At 44.8% G+C, this 24582-nt stretch overlaps 1 protein-coding gene across 2 annotated transcripts in view; it reads left to right on the top strand.

The window, feature by feature from the left end:
• Positions 1-23316, top strand: part of BANK1 (B cell scaffold protein with ankyrin repeats 1) — a 308283-nt gene extending 284967 nt beyond the window's left edge. For both annotated transcript variants that reach the window (XM_066573970.1, XM_066573969.1), the window contains exons 15-20: positions 1696-1877; positions 2338-2401; positions 14106-14135; positions 15556-15629; positions 18433-18506; positions 20630-23316. In XM_066573970.1, the coding sequence (XP_066430067.1) occupies positions 1696-1877; positions 2338-2401; positions 14106-14135; positions 15556-15629; positions 18433-18504 (422 nt within the window). In that variant the 3' untranslated portion in view covers positions 18505-18506; positions 20630-23316. The remainder of the gene's footprint in view (positions 1-1695; positions 1878-2337; positions 2402-14105; positions 14136-15555; positions 15630-18432; positions 18507-20629) is intronic.
• The last annotated feature ends 1266 nt before the right edge of the window (positions 23317-24582 follow it).

The raw sequence follows: 24582 nt of genomic DNA, 5'->3' as shown, positions 1-24582 counted from the left end.
ACTTACGTTTTTAGATGATCTGCGGCGCTCCTGCAGGCTGTCACTCCCTCCTGGTCCACGGCAGACAAGCTTTCTCCACGAAAGACTTTAAATCCCTGCCTCCAGAAGCACATGTGCCTTCAGCCAATCACAGCCAATGACAATGATGTCATTGAATGGCTGTGATTGGCTGTGTTTCTGGAGGCGGGGATTTCAAGGCTTGAAATCCCCGCCTCCAGAAACACAGCCAATCACAGCCATTCAATGACATCATTGTCATTGGCTGTGATTGGCTGAAGGCACATGTGCTTCTGGAGGCAGGGATTTAAAGTCTTTCGTGGAGAAAGCTTGTCTGCCGTGGACCAGGAGGGAGTGACAGCCTGCAGGAGCGCCGCAGATCATCTAAAAACGTAAGTAATGCTTTTTATTCTTTGCTCCACTGTATTACCGGCGTATAAGGTGACAGTTGGGGGGTCGTCTTATACGCCCCGTCGCCTTATACGCCGGTATATATTTTTAGTGTAACACATTTCTGGATGAATTGCAGGAAAGGGGTTATATATTTAACCCCTTTCCGACCATTCATCCTGCGATCGCCGGCAGCCCATTGCATTCAGTGGAGTCGGCTGTATTGCCGGTTCCATTGAATTCAATGGGCAAACATCGTTCTTCTCTGCTACAGCTGTTACAGCTGTGCCAGAGGAGGACGATCTTTATGCTGACAGTGGGGGGGGGGGGGGGGGGGGCACTCTTGCCGCTATTGTGGCTTAATAGTGGGACCTGTGAACTTGAGATGCAGCCCACCATGTAGCCCCTCGCCTGCCCTATCCGTCACTGTGTCATTCCCATCACTTTCCTGAATTGCCCAGATTTTCACACATGAAAACCTTAGCGAGCATCGGCGAAATACAAAAATGTTCCGGTCGCCCATTGACTTCAATGGGGTTCGTTGTTCGAAACGAACCCTCGAGCATCACGGGAAGTTCGTTACGAATAACGAACACCCGAACATTTTGGTGTTCGCTCATCTCTAGATATCAACAGAGCCTAATACATTTTGATATAAATTATACAAAGTTTGATAAACGTTAAAGCTCTTTTCACATTCCGTCTTTTGTATCTATTTAAGCTTTACATCTGGATTATTTGAATATTTGTAATGTAAGCCTTGGGCATATATGTTTAACCCATACCACTTAGTAGCATCTGGCACTCATAGGCTGCCATTTAAGAAAAGGTATACATATTTTACTACATGCCTGTACGTGGAATATTGCTGTTTGCTGTGCTATTGCATGCAGTAAAAACAACAGAAACCCTGGTAGAAACAACCTGAACAGAGGTCAATTGTCCTTTTTCATGTGGATGGGAGTCTCTGGACCCCCTTCCAATGCATATGGTAAACATACACAGAAGTTACAACGTGAAAGTAGCCTTAGAAGATGACATCCTTACAATTTTGTTGACCTCAGACCGTCACTTGACTACAGATCCAAGTAAGCAGACCTTTATTACAAGTAGTTGAGTACTCCTTGTCTACACTTTTAAAAAATTCACTCACCCAAAGCCAATCAGATGTCTAGTACAGATTATGTGTCAAACCTGCAAGTGTGTGGTGACAAATGTCCTAAACAGTATGGAGTAACACTATTTAGATATCATTATCTGTACTGCAAACATGGAATTTTCATTAATCTACTACTTTATGAATTACAGACAAAGTGCAGTTGGCTAAATATGAACCTCAGGTTACAGCTCAACACTATGCACTCACTGGGCAGGATGAGCTTATATTACTACAGGAAAAGGTAAAAATGGGAATTATCAGTATGGATGAAGCTCTCCAAAAATTCCAGCAGTGGCAGAGTGACAAAAGTGGATTGGATCTTCTTCAACAGGTAAGCAAGAAGTTAAAGGGGGGATTCACCTTTAAGCACCTTCTGAGATGTAATTAAAGGGGTCATCACACTTTTAGCTGTTTTGCTGCAGGAAATAGATAGTGGCCTGCATTGGTAATGTAGGCTTTATGCTATTGAGGTGAATAGGACTCAGCCTGCAGTACCAACCCGGGCCACTGCACAATGTACGGAGCAGTCTGCTTCCAGCAGCAAAACAGTTAGAAGTGGGACAACCCCTTTAAGCCTCTTTCTGATTTCAGTCTTGATTAACCTCTATCTGTATCTATTCTATAAAACTGATTTAGTCATGCAATAAGAACAAGCCATTTCATGGTACTCCCATTATATGTTCAAACTAGTGTGCTATGTAATAAGTATTATATTTCATCTACGGTACATATTGCAGACTGATTTCAATTTAACAAATGTTACATATTGTACAACTTTTGTTTCTAAATAGAAAAAGCTGCAAGAGTTGCGTAACAACATTATTGGAAATAAAACGGATGATGAAAGAGTTTATGGTAAGCCTTGAACACAACAATGTGCGTTATTTTTGACAAAACAGAAAAAGCCATTCTAAGGTTGTTCTCTTCAATTTTTTTCATTCACTGCATAAACACATTATGTTTTTCTTTAACCTGCCAAATAAGACGTTGAACTTAGATTTTGGTATCATGTTAAAGCGCAGAATCTTACCTTTCAAATAATACTGTCAAGTCCATGCGGCACACAAGCACCACGCTCAGCACGGACGCAGGGTGCATACACAACCACTGCAGTTGACAATACCATGCACTGTAGAACAGTGTGCACCACACTTTGCTGAGCAGTAGCACCACTCCAGGGAGAAGGAAACCTAGTCCAAACCTAGCGGGGGGGTGAAGGGTCCCTGCCTAGAAATGAAGAATCGCCTCGATAGAGGCGGCACCACGGTCTTCTTCCTGGGCCCTCACTGTCCCTAGAGAGACCCCTGGAGAGACAAACCGAACAGCAAAGCAAAACAGAAATGAAAACAGAAATACAACTGAAAAGTAAACCACAGCAACCTATCTGTACATAGCTGTAGATCCAACACAGAGGAACACCAAACTCCAATATTCCTCTATGGAGCTGAATAAGCAGCACTGAGCACAAGGAGGGGTGAGGATATAAGCTACTCCACAACTGAGGACTAGCACAGCAATTAAAGAAGCACACCTCCAACGTTCTCCCAGGCATGACTAATCCAGCATGCATCATGCAGCAAAGAGAGACAGCACCCAGCAGTCTCTGCACATGGAGCATTAACCCTTGTCCTGTTTAACAAGGCAACAGGTCTTGGCCTGCGTCGAGGCCACCATGCTACGACGCTCTTGCGAACAACAAGCCGCAACAGATACCAGGCTCAATATGCATATGCTGATGCAATAGTCGAGCACAGGGAGTAGCTGAAAAATTACACCTGCTTGGTTGTGTGTGTGTGAGGAAGTGTGGGAGTGGTAAGCAGAAAATGACACCAGGAAGAAAGATCCAAGCCTCCTATGCAGGGGATGTAATGGAAAGTGTAATGTAATGTAAAAAAGGGAAGTGGAGCTACTCCAATGATGATCTGGTGATAAGATGACAAAGGGGTTCTTCTCCTAAATGGATTGTTTGTATGTGATGAGAAGGTCAAAGATAGATGTGCATCAGATTCTGGTTGCTGTCAGTCCAGTGACTGTACAACCTTACAGATTGACCAGTGTAAGTGGGAGGAAAGGTAGTCAAAAAAGAAGTTTCACTATCTATTATACCATCTCCTGAGTATTTTCACACTTTTCTAAAGGGTCGTGCCATTTCACCAGTATTTTTTTGACTACCTTTTCTCATGGAAGGGTGCAAGAACTTTTCCTCATGTTTTCATCCCTCCTACTAATTACATAGACATCTGCCCTCTATCACATTTGTACTACAAAGTATGAGCAGTTACTCATATACAACGCCTGGCAAAAATTATGGAATTACAGCAATAAGATGCTCACCCAGCTTTTCTACTTCCTAGCAAATGAGCAAATCACAGGTATAGCACAAAACAATGTTTGTTAAATAACAATAATACAGAGTATGGAATCACTCAATTTTGAGGGTGAAATTATATACATGTCTCTTTGTCAACCCAGTGTTTCTATGGTCCACAATGTTGGCCACTTCTTTGTGCTTCTTGAAAAGAGCTTGAACAGCACATCTTGAAAACCCAGTCTGCTTTGAAATCTTTGCATTGAGAGACCTTGTTGATGCAGTATAACTACCTTGTGCCTTGGTGCTGTGTTCAGTCTTGCCATGGTGTATGACCTGTGATTTGAAACTGTCTTCCACAAAATCATCTTTGTAGCAGAGTTTGACTGTTCCTCAGCCAGTTTTAAGCCTCCTACACAGCTGTTTGTGTTTCAGTTATTGACTGTATTTCAATCAACATATGAAAATGATGATCATTATCATCTGTTGGGTATAACCGGTTAATCTAAACCGCAGCCCCCGGTGACGGATCTCAGTGCTGTTGAACTGGCTGCCTATTTCAAAAAGAAAATTGATGACATCCGTCAAGAAATAACCTCCCAATCCCAGACTAGCCCTGACCTTAGTATTGTCAGCACTGCAGCTAGCTCCTGCTCACTGTCTGTACTCAGACCAGCAACAGAGGAAGAAGTCTCCAAACTGCTCTTCTCTGCTCGCCCCACCACCTGCGCTAGCGACCCTCTCCCCTCACACCTCCTCCGATCCCTCTCCCCAGTGGTCATCTCGCATCTCACCACTATATTCAACCTCTCTCTGGCCTCTGGCATCTTTCCCTCTTCTTTCAAACATGCCATCATATCCCCATTGCTAAAGAAGCCGACTCTTGACGCAACTGACGTTGCCAATTACCGACCCATCTCAAACCTCCCCTTCATCTCCAAATTACTAGAACGGCTGGTTTACTCCCGCCTTGTAAGCTATCTATCAGAGAACTCTCTCCTCGACCCCCTACAGTCTGGCTTCCGACCCCAACACTCCACAGAAACTGCCCTTACAAGGGTATCAAACGACCTACTGTCAGCCAAATCAAGGGGTGACTACTCCCTACTGATCCTCCTCGATCTCTCTGCAGCATTTGACACAGTTGACCACAAACTCCTCCTCAGTATGCTTCGCTCCATCGGCCTAAAGGACACTGCTCTCTCCTGGTTCTCCTCCTACCTATCTGACCGCTTTTTCAGTGTCTCCTTTGCTGGCTCTACCTCTCCTTCTCTTCCCCTTGCTGTTGGGGTCCCCCAAGGCTCGGTCCTTGGCCCCCTCCTTTTCTCTATCTACACAGCCCCTGTTGGACAAACCATCAGGAGCTTTGGCCTCCATTACCACCTCTATGCTGATGACACCCAGTTATACACCTCTTCCCGTGACATCTCTGCACCTTTCCTCCAAAACATCACCAACTGTCTGTCCGCTGTCTCTAACACCATGTCCTCTCTCTACCTAAAACTAAACCTCTCTAAAACTGACTTACTGGTGTTTCCTCCTTCCACCAACCGACCTCCTCCTGACATCTCCATCTCAGTGTGTGGCGTCACCATAACTCCTAGACAACATGCCCGCTGCCTTGGGGTCATATTCGACTCAGATCTCTCATTTACTCCCTACATCCAGTCAGTGGCCCGAACATGTCGGCTGCACCTAAAGAACATCTCAAGAATCCGCTCCTTTCTCACCATAGACACGCTGAAAACGCTTGTTGTTGCCCTCATCCACTCACGGCTCGACTATTGCAACTCCTTGCTGGTCGGCCTCCCCTGCACCAGACTCTACCCTCTACAATCCATCCTGAATGCGGCAGCCAGGCTCATATTACTGTCCAGCCGCTACTCAGATGCCTCTGCCCTGTGCCAGTCACTGCACTGGCTGCCAGTTAAATACAGAATTCAATTTAAACTTATTACCTTCATCCACAAAGCCCTCCACAGTGCAGCGCCCCCCTATATCGCCTCCCTCATCTCAATCCATCACCCAGCCCGGGCTCTCCGCTCGGCAAACGAAACTAGACTGCACACCCCTCTAATTCGAACTTCTCACTCCCGCCTCCAAGACTTCTCCAGAGCAGCACCGGTCCTCTGGAACGCACTACCAAAGAACATCCGGGCAATCCAGGACTCGAAAAACTTCAGGCGTGCTCTAAAGACGCACCTCTTCAGGGATGCATACCGCATTCCCTAAACAAACCCTTCTGTACTCCGCCTGATAACATGTTTCCTGACTGCAATCCCTGCTAGCCATCATAAACCGCTCCTGTAGTCATATTGATCCTGCCGTCGCATAGCTAAATGTCTGACTGTTGTCTGTATATAGCATCCCTCACTCTCCAGCACGCGATACTGTGCACACCTCCAGCCATTTTACCTTCTGTATCACCCCATTACTTGTAGTATGTAAGCTCGTTGGAGCAGGACCCTCACCCCTATTGTTTCCATCAGCTGATTACGATTGTAACCGTGGTTCTGTAATTTTTTGTACTTTTGTCTTTCTGTATTTCCCCTGTCTATGTAAGCGCTGCGGAATATGTTGGCGCTATACAAATAAAGATTATTATTATTATGATTATTAATCATACACCTGACTATAATCCTACAAAATCCCTGACTTTGTGCAAGTGGACCTAGAAGAACCGAGGCTGTTTTGAACATAAAGAGTTGTCACTAGAGATGAGCGAACGTACTCGTCCGAGCTTGATGCTCGTTCGAGTATTAGCGTGTTCGAGATGCTCATTATTCGAAACGAGCACCACGCGATGTTCGAGTTACTTTCACTTTCATCTCTAAGACGTTAGCGCGCTTTTCTGGCCAATAGAAAGACAGGAAAGGCATTACAACTTCCCCCTGCGACGTTCAAGCCCTATACCACCCCCTGCAGTGAGTGGCTGGCGAGATCAGGTGTCACCCGAGTATATAAATCGGCCCCTCCCGCGGCTCGCCACAGATGCATTCTGACATAGTTCAGGGACAGTGCTGCTGGTACCGGAGCTGCTATAGGGAGAGCGTTAGGAGTTATTTTAGGCTTCAAGAACCCCAACGGTCCTTCTTAGGGCCACATCTAACCGTGTGCAGTAGTGTGGAGGCTGCTTTTTGCAGTGTTGCAAATTTTTATTTCTTTTGTATATCGGCAAAGCATTGCGTCCTGCAGTAATTTTACATAGTCCAGGGCCAGTAGTGGTGAGGCAGGGACAGAAGACATATTTAGTGTATATAGGCAGTGGGCCTTTCCAAAAACATTTGGGAAAAAAATCTATTTGGGCTGCCTGTGACCGTCCTCAGTGTACTGGGTCCCTGCTGGGGGTAGTTGTCCTAATTCATACGCAGCCAGCTAAGTGTTACAGCAGGCTTGCGCAAAATTCTTTCCTGGCTCTGTGTTGCCTGTTACATCACCGCTGTATTCCTGTCCACAGTGAAACAGTCTGCAGTAATTTTACATAGTGCAGGGCCAGTAGTGGTGAGGCAGGGACAGAAGACATATTTAGTGTATATAGGCAGTGGGCCTTTCCAAAAACATTTGGGAAAAAAAATCTATTTGGGCTGCCTGTGACCGTCCTCAGTGTACTGGGTCTCTGCTGGGGGTAGTAGTCCTAATTCATACGCAGCCAGCTAAGTGTTACAGCAGGCTTGCGCAAAATTCTTTCCTGGCTCTGCTGTGCGTTCCGTAAGTGAAGTGAGCCTCCAACCACAGGCCAATAAGCGGCACATTTAATTACAGCGTTCTGTTTCTGCACTACTGGTAATACAGCATGCTGAGGGGTAGGCCTAGAGGACGTGGACGTGGGCGAGGACACGGAGGCCCAATTCAGGGTGTGGGCACAGGCCGAGCCAGTGCGGTGGCCAGGGGTAGAGGCAGGGCCAGACCGAATAATCCACCAACTGTTTCCCAAAGCGCCCCCTCGCGCCATGCCACCCTGCAGAGGCCAAGGTGCTCTATGGTGTGGCAGTTTTTCACAGAGACGCCTGACGACCGACGAACAGTGCTGTGCAACCTTTGTCACACCAAGATCAGCTGGGGAGCCACCACCACCAGCATGCGCAGGCATATGATGGTCAAGCACCCCACAAGGTGGGACGAAGGCCGTTCACCGCCTCCGGTTTGCACCACTGCCTCTCCCCCTGTGCCCCAACCTGCCACTGAGATCCAACCCCCCTCTGAGGACACAGGCATGAGTGCCTACCGGCCTGCACCCACACCCTCACCTCCGCTGTCCTCGGCCCCATCCACCAATGTCTCTCAGCGCAGCGTCCAGACATCGCTAGCGCAACTGTTTGAGCGCAAGCACAAGTACGCCGCCACGCACCAGCACGCTCAAGCGTTAAACGTGCACATAGCCAAATTGATCAGCCTGGAGATGCTGCCGTATAGGCTTGTGGAAACGGAGGCTTTCAAAAGCATGATGGCGGCGGCGGCCCCGCACTACTCGGTTCCCAGTCGCCACTACTTTTCCCGATGTGCCGTTCCAGCCCTGGACGACCACGTCTCCCGCAACATTGTACGCGCCCTCACCAACGCGGTTAAGGTCCACTTAACAACGGACACGTGGACAAGCACAGGCGGGCAGGGCCACTATATCTCCCTGACGGCACATTGAGTGAATTTAGTGGAGGCTTGGACAGAGTCAGAGCCTGGGACCGCTCACGTCCTACCCACCCCCAGAATTGCGGGCCCCAGCTCGGTGCTGGTATCTGCGGCGGTGTATGCTTCCTCCACTAAACCACCCTCCTCCTCCAACGCAACCTCTGTCTCGCAATCAAGATGTGTCAGCAGCAGCAGCACGTCGCCAGCAGTCGGTGTCGCGCGGCGTGGCAGCACAGCGGTGGGCAAGCATCAGCAGGCCGTGCTGAAACTACTCAGCTTAGGAGAGAAGAGGCACACGGCCCACGAACTGCTGCAGGGTCTGACAGAGCAGACCGACCGCTGGCTTGCGCCGCTGAGCCTCCAACCGGGCATGGTCGTGTGTGACAACGGCCGTAACCTGGTGGCGGCTCTGCAGCTCGGCAGCCTCACGCAGTGCCATACCTGGCCCATGTCTTTAATTTGGTGGTTCAGCGCTTTCTGAAAAGCTACCCACGCTTGTCATACCTGCTCGGAAAGGTGCGCCGGGTCAGCGCACATTTCCGCAAGTCCAAGACGGACGCTGCCACCCTGCGGACCCTGCAACATCAGTTTAATCTGCCAGTGCACCGACTGCTGTGCGACGTGCCCACACGGTGGAACTCTACGCTCCACATGTTGGCCAGACTCTATGAGCAGCGTAGAGCTATAGTGGAATACCAACTCCAACATGGGCGGCGTAGTGGGAGTCAGCCTCCTCAATTCTTTACAGAAGAGTGGGCCTGGTTGGCAGCCATCCGCCAGGTCCTTGGAAACTTTGAGGAGTCTACCCAGATGGTGAGCGGGGATGCTGCAATCATTAGCGTCACCATTCCTCTGCTATGCCTCTTGAGAAGTTCCCTGCAAAGCATAAAGGCAGACGCTTTGCACTCGGAAACGGAGGCGGGGGAAGACAGTATGTCGCTGGATAGTCAGAGCACCCTCATGTCTATATCTCAGCGCGTTGAGGAGGAGGGGGAGGAGCATGAGGAGGAGGGGGAAGAGACAGCTTGGCCCACTGCTGAGGGTACCCATGCTGCTTGCCTGTCATCTTTCAGCGTGTGTGGCCTGAGGAGGAGGAGGAGGAGGAGGATCCTGAAAGTGATCTTCCTAGTGAGGACAGCCATGTGTTGCATACAGGTACCCTGGCACACATGGCTGACTTCATGTTAGGATGCCTTTCTCGAGACCCTCGCGTTACACGCATTCTGGCCACTACGGATTACTGGATGTACACACTGCTCGACCCACGGTATAAGGAGAACCTTTCCACTCTCATACCCGAAGAGGAAAGGGGTTCGAGAGTGATGCTATACCACAGGACCCTGGCGGACAAACTGATGGTAACATTCCTATCCGACAGCGCTAGTGGCAGAAGGTGCAGTTCCGAGGGCCAGGTAGCAGGGGAGGCGCAGAGATCAGGCAGCATGTACAGCGCAGGCAGGGGAACATTCTCCAAGGCCTTTTCCAGCTTTATGGCTCCCCAGCAAGACTGTGTCACCGCTCCCCAGTCAAGGCTGAGTTGGCGGGAGCACTGTAAAAGGATGGTGAGGGGGTACGTAGCCGATCGCACGACCGTCCTCGGTGACGCCTCTGCCCCCTACAACTACTGGGTGTCTAGGCTGGACACGTGGCCTGAACTCGCGCTGTATGCCCTAGAGGTGCTTGCTTGTCCTGCGGCTAGCGTCTTGTCAGAGAGGGTGTTTAGTGCGGCTGGGGGAATCATCACGGATAAGATGAACAAAGCCTGGATTTCCCCAGACTTCTCTTCTCCTCCAGCGGACAGCAGCGATACCTAAACAATACGTAGGCTGCACCCGCGGATGGAAGCATCGTTCTCTATCACCATCAAAAACGGGGACCTTTTTGCTTCATCAATCTGTGTATTCTATTCATCCTCCTCCTGAAACCCCACATAATCACGCCGAACGGGCAATTTTTCTTAGGCCCACAAGGCTCAGTCATATAATTTTTGTAAACAATTTTTATACGTTTCAATGCTCATTAAAGCGTTTAAACCTGCACCTGAACCAATTTTTATTTTAACTGGGCTGCCTCCAGGCCTAGTTACCAATTAAGCCACATTAACCAAAGCGATTAATGGGTTTCACCTGCCCTCTTGGTTGGGCATGGGCAATTTTTCTGAGGTACATTAGTACTGTTGGTACACCAATTTTTTTGGGCCCTCGCCTACAGTGTAATCCAATTAATTTTTTGCCCACCTGCATTAAAGCTGACGTTACATCAGCTGTGCTGGGCACTGCAATGGGATATATTGCCAGTGGCTTCCTGGGACCCACCCATGCTGTCGGTCCACATGGACTTCCCATTAGGGAGATGTACGTGCCTGTGTATACTTATAAAAAACTCGAGTCTGACTGGGGCATGCAGTTTGGGCCGAAGCCCACCTGCATTTAATCTGACTTAGCTCTGCTGTCCAGGGCACTGCAATGGGATACATTTATGTACAGCGGGTGGGTTCCAGGGAGCCACCCATGCTGTGGGTGCACACAGAATTCCCATTGCGGAGTTGTACCTGCCTGTGACTATTTATAAAAAAACGCAGTCTGACTGGGGCATGCAGACACCTTGACAGAATGAATAGTGTGTGGCACATAGGTTCCCCATTGCTATGCCCACGTGTGCAGCTCCTGATGGTAGTGGCACAGGATTATATTTCTCATTGCTTCTGTACAGCATTGTGGGCTATCGTCCTGCCCCTTTTAAAGAGGGTCGCTGCCTAGCCGTGCCAACCCTCTGCAGTGTGTGCCTGCGGTTCCTCCTCATGGCAGACGCACTTATAAATAGACATGAGTGTGGCGTGGCATGAGGGCAGCTGAAGGCTGCGCAGGGACACTTTGGTGTGTGCTGTGGACACTGGGTTGTGCGGGGGGGGGGGGTGGTTGGGCAGCATGTAACCCAGGAGAAGTGGCAGCAGAGTGTCATGCAGGCAGTGATTGTGCTTTGTTGGAGGTAGTGTGGTGCTTAGCTAAGGTATGCATTGCTATTGAGGGCTTTTCAGAAGTAAAAATTGTTGGTAGGGGGGGGCCCACTCTTGCCGCTATTGTGGCTTAATAGTGGGACCTGGGAACTTGAGATGCAGCCCAACATGTAGCCCCTCGCCTGCCCTATCCGTTGCTGTGTCGTTCCCATCACTTTCTTGAATTGCCCAGATTTTCACAAATGGAAACCTTAGCGAGCATCGGCGATATACAAAAATGCTCGGGTCGCCCATTGACTTCAATGGGGTTCGTTATTCGAAACGAACCCTCGAGCATCGCGAAATTTTCGTCCCGAGTAACGAGCACCCGAGCATTTTGGTGCTCGCTCATCTCTAGTTGTCACACCAAATATTGATGTGATTTTAGATTTCTCTTTTGTTCATTCACTTTGTATTTTATTCATTGACAAAAATAAACTATTAACACTGCTATTTTTTTTAAAGGATTCTGACTTTGCACCATTTTTTCCACACGTGTCTAAAACTTTTGCATAGTACTTTATAAGTTGCATTTCTAAAATAAAGACTGGAACAATCTAAAAATGCATATTTAGGGCTTAGTCACATGGGTGCATCGGCGCCCGTGTTACTGCAGGTAGCAGACGGCCGCACTTCAGGACGGACGTCTCTCTGCAGCGCCGGAAGAAAGAACTTGTGACCAGCTTCATTGCCGAGCATGTGTTCGTTCTTCTGCGCTGCGGGGAGTCGTCCGTCTTGAAGTACGTCCGTCTTCTTCCTGCAGTAAGGGCTCAGTCAAACGGGCACATCGGTGCCCGTGTACGGGTGCCGATGCGCCCGTGTGACTAAGCTCTTAGTCTGCAGTTGAAAAGTAAGGATTACAAACCTTAAGGAACTGTTGGACTAGGTAAATTGAAAACTAACATGGACCAACCAACCAAGAGTGCTGGCAATTGGAACAATGGTAAGAGGTTATGCATTTTCAAGATGGAAATTCAACATGAAATGTAGCAAAAAATGTTGGATGTTCCCAGACAGCAATGTGTAAAATTTGTGAAAGAACTATGAGAATTCGGATGAATAAAAGGAATTTACATATAGACATGGAAAAGCCAAAAATAAACCAGTAATAAGACCTGAACAGAATGAAACAAGCTTATAGTGGGCTAAAGAGAAGCAATCATGGTGTGTGGATGATGGAATGAGAGTGATATTCAGTAATCAATCACAAATCTGCACTGGCCAAGGAGGTGATGCTGCAACTTTTGTCTGTTGCCGCTCTAATAAAATGTAGAAAAATGACTGCCTGAGGATAACAATCAAATTTCCCCTCTCATTTATGTTATGGGATTGCATGTAAAGGGTAAAGGGCCAGGGGCGATAGCAATCATTACCTTAGCACTTAATGCACAGGTGTGCATAGAAAAATTGGACATTCTTTTTAGTCCATTGATAGAAAATAGGTCTTAGTGATAATGAAGGCATTTTTCAGGATGATATTGCTTCTGCCTACAGTGCAAAGACTGTTAAAGGTTTTCTTCAGAAAAGCCATGCCAACTCAGTGACACGGCCAGCAAGCAGTCTGGATCTCAATCAGATTGAAAGTTTAGGATGGAAATTTGAAAAAAAAAAGGCCACAAGGCTCCATCCCGCAAAGCTGGCCTGTCAGCTACTCTTCAGGAAAGTTGAAAGCTTCATCTGCTTGAGGTTTGTTTCACAAAGCCAGAAAGTTCAGCATTTGCTATGAAGTAAAAAATTTGGGTGAACATCCTCTAATTGTGGTGATTCCATAATTTTTGCCATCATTTTTATTACCCCACGTGGCTTTTGTCATATAGAACTACTTTAAAAAAAAAAAAAAAATATATATATATATATATATATATATATATATAACACCTGTCCGCCACTGTCGAGGCTCCGGTGTGTCTTGTCACTTGGTCCCCGGTAGTGTTCTGAAGCTCTTCCAGCAGGCAGGGATTTAAATATCTGATTGGTCATAGTGCTCAGCCAATCAGAGGCAGCGCTCACCCTTCCGGGGACCAAATGACAAGACGCGCCGGAGGACCAAGCAACAAGATGGGTTCCAGTCTCCACGTATTGCGCGCATAAATTTTGTGTGCGCAAATACTGTCTACAATCCCACGCAACGTAAAGAAAGAGCTGTTCCGATCAACGAGTTTGCTTAGAATGTTTGCTTAAATTTCCAGTAACAATTTTTTTTTATAGTGCAAAAAAGCTGCAAAGTATCCGAGTCTTATAAAAATCTGTTATAATAAGGTTTTGTAGATATTGAGTCACATCTGCCCCAAGAGGAAATCAACATGACATCTGCAAGCCACAAAAGCATCAAACCTACAATCAGAAAGAAAATTCCAAACACGTAAAATAAGCCTTTGGTTACAAGGGATGACGACCAAAGAGAAGTCACAGTTTACAGATGTAGCAAACGTTAACTTGGCACATTTAAAGTGTTCCAATAGCTACAATGTACTATAATGTAAACGGAGTTGTTAAGATGTGCCAGTCATGTTGGTAATTGTTACATCTTTCCATATTTGTAGTCATCTGTCTATGGAAGTATTTACATTTCTATACTATATACTTTAAGTTTATGTTCTAACGCATTGCTGTGTGTTTTGTTTTAACAGATAAGATTACTATTGTCCATCAACCAAATGGTAAGACTGTAGCTTCATGTTTCTGAAGTTCAGGATCTGTTTAGCTGCTATTAGGCTGGGTTAACAGAGGGCAGATTTGCCGCAGAAATTCCATCGGAAATTTTGCTGCTGCAGGTCCGCCTGCGCCGCTAGTCCCGTGATTAGCCAGCCATGTGGACGAGATTTGTCAAAAATCTCGTCCAAATGGGACAGCCAGTCCATTGCGGCATTCCCCGGCCACAGCATGTCAATTTTTTTTTTCGCGGGTTTTGAAGCAGCGCTTTCCCAGCGGAAATCTCGTGTTTTTTTGCTGCTGTTAAACCGCGAGATTTTGGGTGGGATTTCGCCCTGTTGGAACCCAGCCTTACAGGTCGCTTCTTTTAGTGGAAGTTCCTTTTTATCTAGGTGTCCATCTCCTTGGTGCACTAGCCCCTAAAAAGATTGCAGTGTGAACATGGAACAAACCTGTTGAGGACTATGTCACATTTCACCTGTAGGTTTTTTCCCAATTTATTATTTTTTTTAAATGAGAAAAGTGTTGGAGAAACATAAAAAAATCTGCTACATGCAAATGTGAAACTCCACCCACTCACTTAAAGGGATGTTCCTATTTTGGACTCCGTGGTGCTCATGGGGAATGAGGCTGTGTTGTAGTTCCCTGAAAAGCAATTAGCTGTGAGAACAGGAGTAGGCACAGACAACAGAGAACCCCTGTGCAAGTATAGTATGTGGGCAAGTATAGTACATACAAGGGGACCCAGGTGTTCTTTATTAATGATTATTAATATATCAGATGACAGTGAAACATCTTCAAACCAATCATAATCCATTATATTATTAATTATGGAATTGTCCCAGAATGAAAATTCATGCAATTCCCCTATCTACTGGATAAGTGATAAATGTCTGGATGCTGGGGGCCTCACCACTGGGATTCCATCAATCACTAAAACAGAGTCTGAAGCTCCCCATTCCTTCGCACTGTATGATGGCAGTGAGGAGTTTGAATGCAGCGAAGGTTGAGAATGCACGGTACTGATCCATTTAAAGTCTGATGTCTGGTTCTATCAGCACCATGGACATTAAATGGAGGTTCAGGGCACATGGTTGACTACTGATTCATTCAAACTCCTCCTCACTGTGGTCATGCAATGATGAGGCATCGGGGGATCATGAGTCCTCTTCTAGTGTTCAGTCAGAGTCCCAGCAGGGAACCTCCAAAGATCAGACATTTATCATTTATCCTGTATATAGATGATGCCTATTGGGGAACAACCCCTTTAAAAGCATAAAAGATTACAAAAGTAGCAATATCACTCATCACGAGTACCCAGCTTGCTGGGGGGTAATAAATAGATTATCTGAAAGCGCTGCAGAATAAGTTGGTGCTATACAAATAACAAGTCCCTTTCCCCCTTTAATCAAAGGTTTCTCTTTGCAGCATTCTCTGGGAGAAAAAAGACAAATTATGGGATGTTCGATGACAGCATTTACCAAAAGCCGAATAAATCAAGTGTAAGATTCATTCAATCATTCATTCTAAATGACCTATTTGTAATGTTATGTGTCCATTTATATAGTGATATTCCTCCTCATCTCCATAAAAGTGTAAACTACTATAAATCAACAACTTCTCAGAAGTGTAGATGATTGCAGTCAATAATTGTTATATGTGTAGAAGCTAACAGAACCTGACTCTTCCTGATGACTGCAAACTGAACAGTAGTTAGCAAACGGCAACATTCTTGTGTAATCCAACGATGGAGGTTCATTGCGAGTTACAGTGTGTTTGCAGTCCATTTACAGAATACATGTTTCTGCAGACATTCCTATAGTTTACATTGTAATATGCAAGGAATTGGAAATTGTAGCTGACATGTTCTTATCACTAAACGTCCACTTCTAAATGGAGTATGTCTAATTATAGCATTGTATTGTGGAATTGATATTTACTTCAACCCTCATTACTTTCTTTAGGGCTCAGTCAGATGAGAGTTTTTTTCACGCATTTAGGTGCGTGAAAAAAACACAAAACACATGTAAAAAAATTCACGTGACCGAAGTAGTAGACACGTTTTTAAATTCGCACTTGTTGTGCGGTCACACGATAGCAAAATTCGCACATAAAAATGCAGTGCTATCACTATCCACTGCTGCGGCTGTGGCAGCTGCAGCAGGGGATTCCTTGGATGTGAAACCCCTGGATGTTTTCACCTTGTTGGGGTTTCACCTTGTAGTCAATGGTGATGGTGGCAGCAGCGCTGGCCCCATTGAAAACATACAGAGAAGATCGTGATCCTCCGCCACAGCTCTGGTAGAGGATTTCTTCATCTCCGCAAAAAAAAAAAAATACCTCTAGGGTGAAGTCCGACGAGCCTTTTTTTGCATTTGCCTATGTGCACAAAAAAGTGCGTCTGATAGAACCATTCGTGCCCCTGCAAAAGATAGGACATCCACGCGCCGAGAAGGTCCATGCTGCGCGTAAATATTCCCTGGGGGGAGTCCCTTCATCACTGAACACTGTGACAGCAGTGTCACAGTGTTCAGTGACAAGGGGACTCCCCGTGGGGATGAAGGAATACCCTGCAATGGGAGCAGAGGTTCTCCCATTGCTTTTAATGGGGTGGGTGCTGCTGCTGCCCTATTAAAAGCAGTGGGATGAAGGCAAGCCCTGCAGCGAAGATTTTCGGGGGAAGGGTTTAAATATAAAGCTGTAGAAAAAGGAAAAAAAAAAAGGTAACTCGCCTAGAAGCGCTGTCCGGCTCTTCTCTCCATCACCAGCAGTCTTCTCTGTATTCTGGAGGCCAGGGATTAAAAATCCCCGCCTCCAGAAAGCACTGCCTCTGATTAGCTGAGCGCTGTGACCAATCAGAGGCAGCTCTCAGCCATTGAATGACAGCTGAGTAATGCCTGTGATTGGTCCCTGTGCTCAGCTAATCAGAGGCAGTGCTCAGCCATTCATTGAATTCATTAATTGAGCCAGACAGCGCTTCAAAGTGAGTTACCTTTTTTTATTTACTTTTTCTACTGCTAGGGATGATTTTCAGGGAAGGGCTTATATTAAAGCCCTTCCCATAAAATCATCGCTGCAGTGCTTCCCTTCATCCCATTGCTGTCAATAGGGCGTCAGCAGTGCCCGCTCCATTGAAAGCAATGGAAGAACATCGCGCTCTTGTGCCACAGCTGTGACAGCTGTGGCAGGGGAATTTTTCATCCCCACAGGGAGTCCCCTTGTCACTGAACACTGTGACACTGCTGTCACAGTGTTCAGTGATGAAGCGACTCCCCGCGGAGATGAAGAAATCCTCTGTCACAGCTGTGGCAGCAGGAGCGCGATGTTCTCTGTATGTTTTCAATGGGGTGAACACTCCAATTGACAACAAGGTGAAACCCCAACAAGGTGAAAGCATCCAGGGGTTTCATATCCAAAGAATCCCTTGCTGCAGCTGTCACAGCTGCAGCAGGGGATAGCAAAGTGTTCCCATTGCTTTCAATGGGGCCGCACTATATGTGCAAATTTTAGGTGCGTTTGCTAATCGCTGTCCTATTTTTTTGCAGGTGCTAATTGTTTTTGCATGTACAAAAACGGACATGTGACTGTTTTCATCGGAAAACAATTGGTTCTAATAGATGCTAATCGCAAACGCACCTAATATTCGTGAAAAAAAAAAACGCTTGTCTGACTGAGCCATTAGTGGCATAAAAAGTAGAATTAATTTTCCGTTATTTCACTATATTGTCAACATTATAACCAATCTATATAGGTTAATATTATACAGCGCATTCATCGTGTAGTTACATTTTTGGATCTGTGCCATTGTGAATAGTGGAGTATGCTCTTCCAAGCCTCAAAAATCCAATTTGTAGTGGAATATTGCAAAAAGCTCTTGTATAATAGCACAACATTTATAATATCTGCAGAACTTAATAACTACGGGATTCTAGGAAAAATAAATCATAACATAAAAATCATGACTTGGAGCCCAAAGCAAAGATCCAAATTCATAAATAATGAAGAATACAGAAGTCGTGGATCATAAGTTGGTGCGCTGGGAGCCTTTTATGACATTCTGTGCATTTTTAAAACAAAGATTGTTGGATTTCTGTGTGGGTGAGGTGTAACAACATTGTGTTCAAAACTTACTGTAGGCTGCAAGTTAAACAGATTTTATTTTTTCATGCAGAGTACGTCGGTCTCTGAATTAACATGCGATGTTTATACAAATGATACTTAGTTTATTACTTGTTTATATAAATGCGGATAGGTTTAGATTCAAGGTGTAAAATCACATAACATGTTCTATTATTGATGTTTCAGCATTTACCTACTCCATATCAGCCAATGAAAAAAGAGAATGAAATGGCTGGAAGATTGCCACATACAAAGTAATGGTGAGTACAAGGAGCGCTGTTACTGGTGGCTGAATTAGATGGGTATTTCCAGTATGGCATCTTCTGATATGTTTATAGATCCAAGCACTGATTTTAATGAAGGACTGGACATGCACACCAAGAGGTGGCGTGTTTCATTTCCACATAGTGCAGCTTGTTTCTCCCAGTCTGCACATAGGACATTCACATATGCCCTCTAGTACAGTGTTTCCCAACACATAGAACATACACATACAACACATATGGCATACACATACACCCTCTAGTATAGTGTTTCCCAACACATAGAGTATACACATACAACAAATAGGGCATACATATACACCCTCTAGTACAGTGTTTTCCAACACTTAGGGCATACAGATACAACACTTAGGACATACATATACACCCCCAACACTTATGGCATAAATATACGCTCTCCAGTATAGTGTTTTTCAACACTTAGGGCATATATATTTACACCCTCTAGTATAGTGTTTCCCAACACATAGGGCATACTTATACACCCTATAGAATAGTGTTTCCCAAAACATAGGGCATATGCATATACCCTCTAGTATAGTGGTTCCCAACACATAGGGCAAGCGCATACATTCTCTAGTACAGTGTTTCCCAACACTTAGGGCATACATATACAACATTTACTGCAGTGTCTCGCAACACTTTGTGCATACACATACACTCTCTAGTACAGTGTTTCCCAACAGTTAGGGCATACACATACACCATCTAGTATAGTGTTCCCCAACACATAGGGCATACACATACAACTTCTAGTACAGTGTTTCCCAACTCCAGTCCTCAAGGCATCCCAACAGGTCATGTTTTCAGGATATCCTACAGTAAGAACTCTTGTGGCAATGTCTTAGATACTGCCAATAATTATATCACTTGTGTAATACTGAGGAGATCCAGAAAACATGACCCGTTGGGGTACCTTGAGGACTGGAGTTGGGAAACATTGTGCTGGTGTATGTTCATTAAAGTGCATCTAAATACCCTAATTTAAATTTAAAAAAAATAAAGATTTATCTAATTCCATTACCTGTGGAAGCCATATAAAATGACTATGCCAATAATTTCCTAATATAACCATCCCTTTCTAACTACAGACTGTTTATCCCACGAAACCAGATGATTCGCAGCACCTTAACACAACCCGATGATTGGGCAAACAAATATTCCTAGGAATGTTCTTGCCTGCTCATTGGGCCATGTAAAGGCCTCTAAATTAAGCTAGCCTGTTGTCTAAAGGTGAGACTATAACCACAATGACTTTAAACAACCCAAGCAGCAAAGTTACTTTTTTAGTTTCTTCCATTCTTCAAAATAATAATAATAAACTTTATTTGTATAGCGCCATCATATTCCGCAGCGCTTACATAGACGGGGGATACAGAAAGACAAAAGTACAAACATTACAGAACCACAGTTACATAGTAATCAATTGATGGAAACAATAGGGGTGAGGGTCCTGCTCCAACGAGCTTACATACTACAAGTAATGGGGTGATACAGAAGATAAAGGGCTGGAGATGTGCAGGTATGGTGAGGTGGAGAGTGAGGGATGACTAAAGTCTGTCCTTTACTTGGCCAAAGTCAATCTAAATAAGTTTATAATAATTTATAGAGCTACTCTTTAAGGAGGTTTTCCAGTTGTAAACTATCAGGATACGTCATCACTAGTAGATTGGCCGCTTCCATCGCCCGGGACCCCTGCCGCTCAGCTATTCAGTCATGTATTGAACAGAATTCTACAGGACTTAGACATCTACATTCTTACTGTAGTGGCCAGGTTCGGTATTGCATGCTAAGTTCCCTTTGAAATGAATAGGGTCTTTGCCTGTAATAAGCGAAGCCTGGCCACTGCAGTGGCAACAGAGCTGTCTACTTCCTGCAGAAATCAGCTCAGTGCATATGCAGACTGGCCTGCAAAACAGCTAATCTGTGGAGGTCCCAGGCTATGGACCCCCACCAATCTACTATTGATGACTCATCTGTAGTTTACAACTGGAAACCCCCTTTAAAGTATGCTGACTAAGCAAATAATGGACTGCTCTCACCCCCAACCCTCTATATAAAGTATATGTATAATCCACACAATCCTTCTTACTTTACAGGTTTGGGCTGGCAAAAGAAAGAATGTTTTGAAAAATCCAAAGAAAACTCCAGTGTTGAAAATGGAAATATTTTTTAAGAAATACTGAATTTGAAGAAGGAATCTAATTTCATGAGAATAAAGCGTAACCATTGTATAATAAAAACTACAAATGTCTAGAGTACTTTGCTTCATCACCCTTTCCTAATTCTAACCTTTTTATTACACAATGGTTAGGTAATATTTCTATATAAGTGGGAAGCTGCTTTACCCGTCGTTCTACTGTGCTTACAACCACTCTCATGTCTGTATTTGGCATAAAAACAGTGGAAGACATCTAAAAAACTGTTAATGTACATACAAGAATACTTTCCTTTTCATGACATCCAATCAGATCCAAGCTACCATTTTGCCTATAAATTTTGAAAATGAAAAGAAGTTTTTGGACCTGAACTCCATGGTCTGTTTGGAAGGACTATTCTTCTGCATGAACTACATTATGTAGCTTGTCCTTCTGGTATCATAATATATAGTAGTTACTTTCTTTTTATTATAGGAGGACCACAAGCACAGAGACTCTTCCTACATAAAGAGGGACATGTGCCCATTTCTTCTCAAATTTGGTAATGATGCCATGGATGAGAGGTCGGGGATGGCTACATCACAATGCCATAACACTTTTATGAAATGTCATTAAAGTAAATGATAAGTAAGCCCTGTTAAATGGAATATGATATGTTCCTGAAAATAGATTAAAATAACAGGGTATAGTGTAGATTATAGCAATAAATGGAATTACACTCATAATAGAGGAAAACAATGGAAGAATAGAAATGTATTAGTCAGGAAAGCCAGACGGCGATGCAGAGTAACGTTAATATTGTTTTTCAGATACCGTTGCTCTTCTACTGCTCGGCATTATGCCACAGTAGATTGAAAGTCGAGTTGCTTATTTCACCCTTTGCAATCCAATTTTGGATTCAGAGTTTCCTAGGGGGCTCTCTCTTTCTGCCATTATACAATGGCACCATCTGCTGGCTTGAGCCAGTACTGCGGTATTGGACATGCTGGAGAGGCTCCAAACAACAGAGCAATCGGAAATATACAGTAAGAATACCCTGCCAGACGTCTTCTGACATCGGAGCTGTACAGCCTTTAATCAGAATGTCTTCAGACGTCAGACAGTGGATTGGAAAGGGTTAATCCCCTACTAGTAATTCTTACATCTCTGTGCTCTTTGATAAAATTTGTCCATTTTTGGCAATCCTGTTGGCTGCATCGTATCCTGAAATCTGTGTTGCGCACCACTCCCCATGACACTTCGCTATCTAGTTGCTGTTGGTGGTGCCAGGACAATTGCCTGTTTTGCTAATGATTAACAGCTCTGCAATAATAACTTTGATACCGGTTTGATATTTAAAATCTATGGTTCCATTAAGGGTTCAATTTCAAAAATTTTACGGCAATTATAATGTAAGCCTGGGACGAAAAGGTTGGGCACATACACTAATGCAGTGTGAGTCCAGCATAACATGGAAAGAATCTGGGACTGCTGGAGTTGTAGGTTCAAATCTGCCCAAGGGCAACAGCTGGATGGAGTTTTTCAAAGTCCATGCAGATGTTATTCATGATTGGATTTGAACCTAGAAGCCCACCACTGAAAGACGAGAGCGCTAGCACCTGAGACACATTCATAGAAGGGAGGAACGTTCCACCCTAAACTCCAAAAAATACAAATGTGAAAATGTAAGACTTTATATAGTTTTACACAGTTAAATACATATAGATAGGGGATAGTATTTAAAAAATCTCATAGCACAATGGTCTCTATATTTTGTCTGATCACTCTGAAATAAATCCATTGGATGTGCATTATTGTGGAATTTTGTAATGAAATCCACAGCCAAAATTCTACAGCAAGACCCCAATGTGTGAACTCATCCTAAGCAGATGTCTGAGGCAGGAATGCATACTTGTAGGTGTAGTACCTCAGAGTTGGGCTCCCACAGCACGTTTATCACTGTTACAGCTTGAATGTGTGTAATAATGGGAGAATGTAGAAAATGACATGTGATATGTGTTAATAGGGGCTCATTGCTAATCTTCACATTTGCTAACACTGCATGACTAGGCAGAATGTCAGCTAATTCCCTGTCACTACTGTCAATCATCCTTATATAGTCTGGGTATTGGACAGTTAGTTGGACGCTAGCTCAGGATTGGGTGATATAGAAAGTATAAAAGTGAGAGAGAGGGTGGAGTTAGGAGGTTCTTAGTTCTCAGGAGGGAGAGTGAAGAGTTGGTTGGAGGTAATGGAAGGAGCCAGAGAATGGAGAGATGAAGAAAAGAAAAAAAAAAGAGAGTAGACTGAAGTGGGGTGAGTTGTGAGTTTGGAGGAGAAGGAGAATACCCTATAACTTGTGGTGAAGATGCATGCAAAGAGTGAGTATCTATTAAAATGTTACAGAGACAGAAAAAGTAACTTAAAAGGGAAAACGCATGGGATGGAGACTGAGATTCGTGTATTAGACTTTATTCCAACGCACGGACACTCTGAGCCTACACAAATGTGATCTCAGATGGTATGATTACCCCAAGACTGTAATGCTACAAAACAAGGTGATACAACTGTTACTGCCATTGAATCTGCACTGTGCTTCATTTAATGCAAAGCAATGAAGCTGATTTTCTTTGTTCACTTGTAATAAACAATCGAAAGTTGATTTCATTCAAAGACTGTCTCCTGGATTCCTTCCCGTCATCCGATAACCAAGGTTCAGAGGTATCCCACCATTCTCCAGACTACTACCCCCACCCTTTAGTATCTTTGTCTATTTTTATTGTAGTGTTTTTCCTTTTAGTAATTTTTATTTTTCTGTTCTATTTTTATTTTTGTTCATGATGGATCTTGATCCATACACGGACTGGGGTCATGACTTATAACATCTTACCCTACCCGACTCTGCTGGTAGTGGCCTAAAACAACTGCCCAAATTATTTATTTTATTGTTTTGTTTGCTAGTTTTCACCACTGGCTGTAGTTCGGCCCATGGACACCGCTTTTACCATCTGCCAGGAGGAGTAGTAGAGCCACCATGACCAACATTTTGTTTTTGCCCCGCTGCTTAAACAATCTCCTAGGTCTGGGCCGCTGCATAGGCTTTTATCTTATTGCCTATATTTTTTTACACGTTAGAACCAGACAGTGAAACATGTTTTGTCTTATAATTAGTTTTTATTTTTTGATTTTAGATTTTGTAATCAAATTGCCTGTACATGACTTTGAGGGTAGCCATGTTGGCTGACGTAGCTTAACAGCATTTAGAGATGCTTTACAGGAGAAATCATGGGCAATTCACACAATGGACAGCAGCTGAACCAATTGACGTGTATGGGAGACTGTTCAGGGAGGAGGGGTACATGAGCTGTGATATCATCTATTGTGAATGGCGGATCCTGTGTTATTTATCTGCATAAGGCCTCATGTCCACAGGCGGATTTGATTTGCGAACTCTGCACAGGGCAACCACCCTTGGAAGATTTGCAGTTCAAGCAGCACATAGGGAAGAATGGGCGTCCGCACTTCAATTTACACATGCAGATTTGTTTTCCGGATTCCGCATGTGGAAAACAAATCGCAGCATGCTCCATTTTAGTGTGATTCCGTGCGGATGGTCTCCATTGAAGTCAATGGAAGCCGTCCGATCCGCGGCCCGTCTGTACCTGATATTGTGGATGGGCCGCGCATTCCCCAGGAAAGCAGCAGTTTTTACAAAAAGACTGTATTACGCTTGTGCATCGGCCAGCACTTCCGCACACATTCGCAGTACAGAAGAAAGGAGACCCGGACAGCTATGCAGGGTCCTTGGCTGCGGGCACGGGAAGCGGAATCCAACCCGCCTATGGACTTGAGGCCTATTCCAGGGGTGTTTCCTTTCATTGTAATCCTGCCTGTGATGATAATAAAATGGCTGC

The sequence above is a fragment of the Eleutherodactylus coqui genome, chromosome 7, assembly GCF_035609145.1.
Source record: "Eleutherodactylus coqui strain aEleCoq1 chromosome 7, aEleCoq1.hap1, whole genome shotgun sequence".
In the NCBI taxonomy this organism is placed as follows: Eukaryota; Metazoa; Chordata; class Amphibia; order Anura; family Eleutherodactylidae; genus Eleutherodactylus; species Eleutherodactylus coqui.
This window is presented reverse-complemented; position numbering and strand designations above follow the sequence as displayed.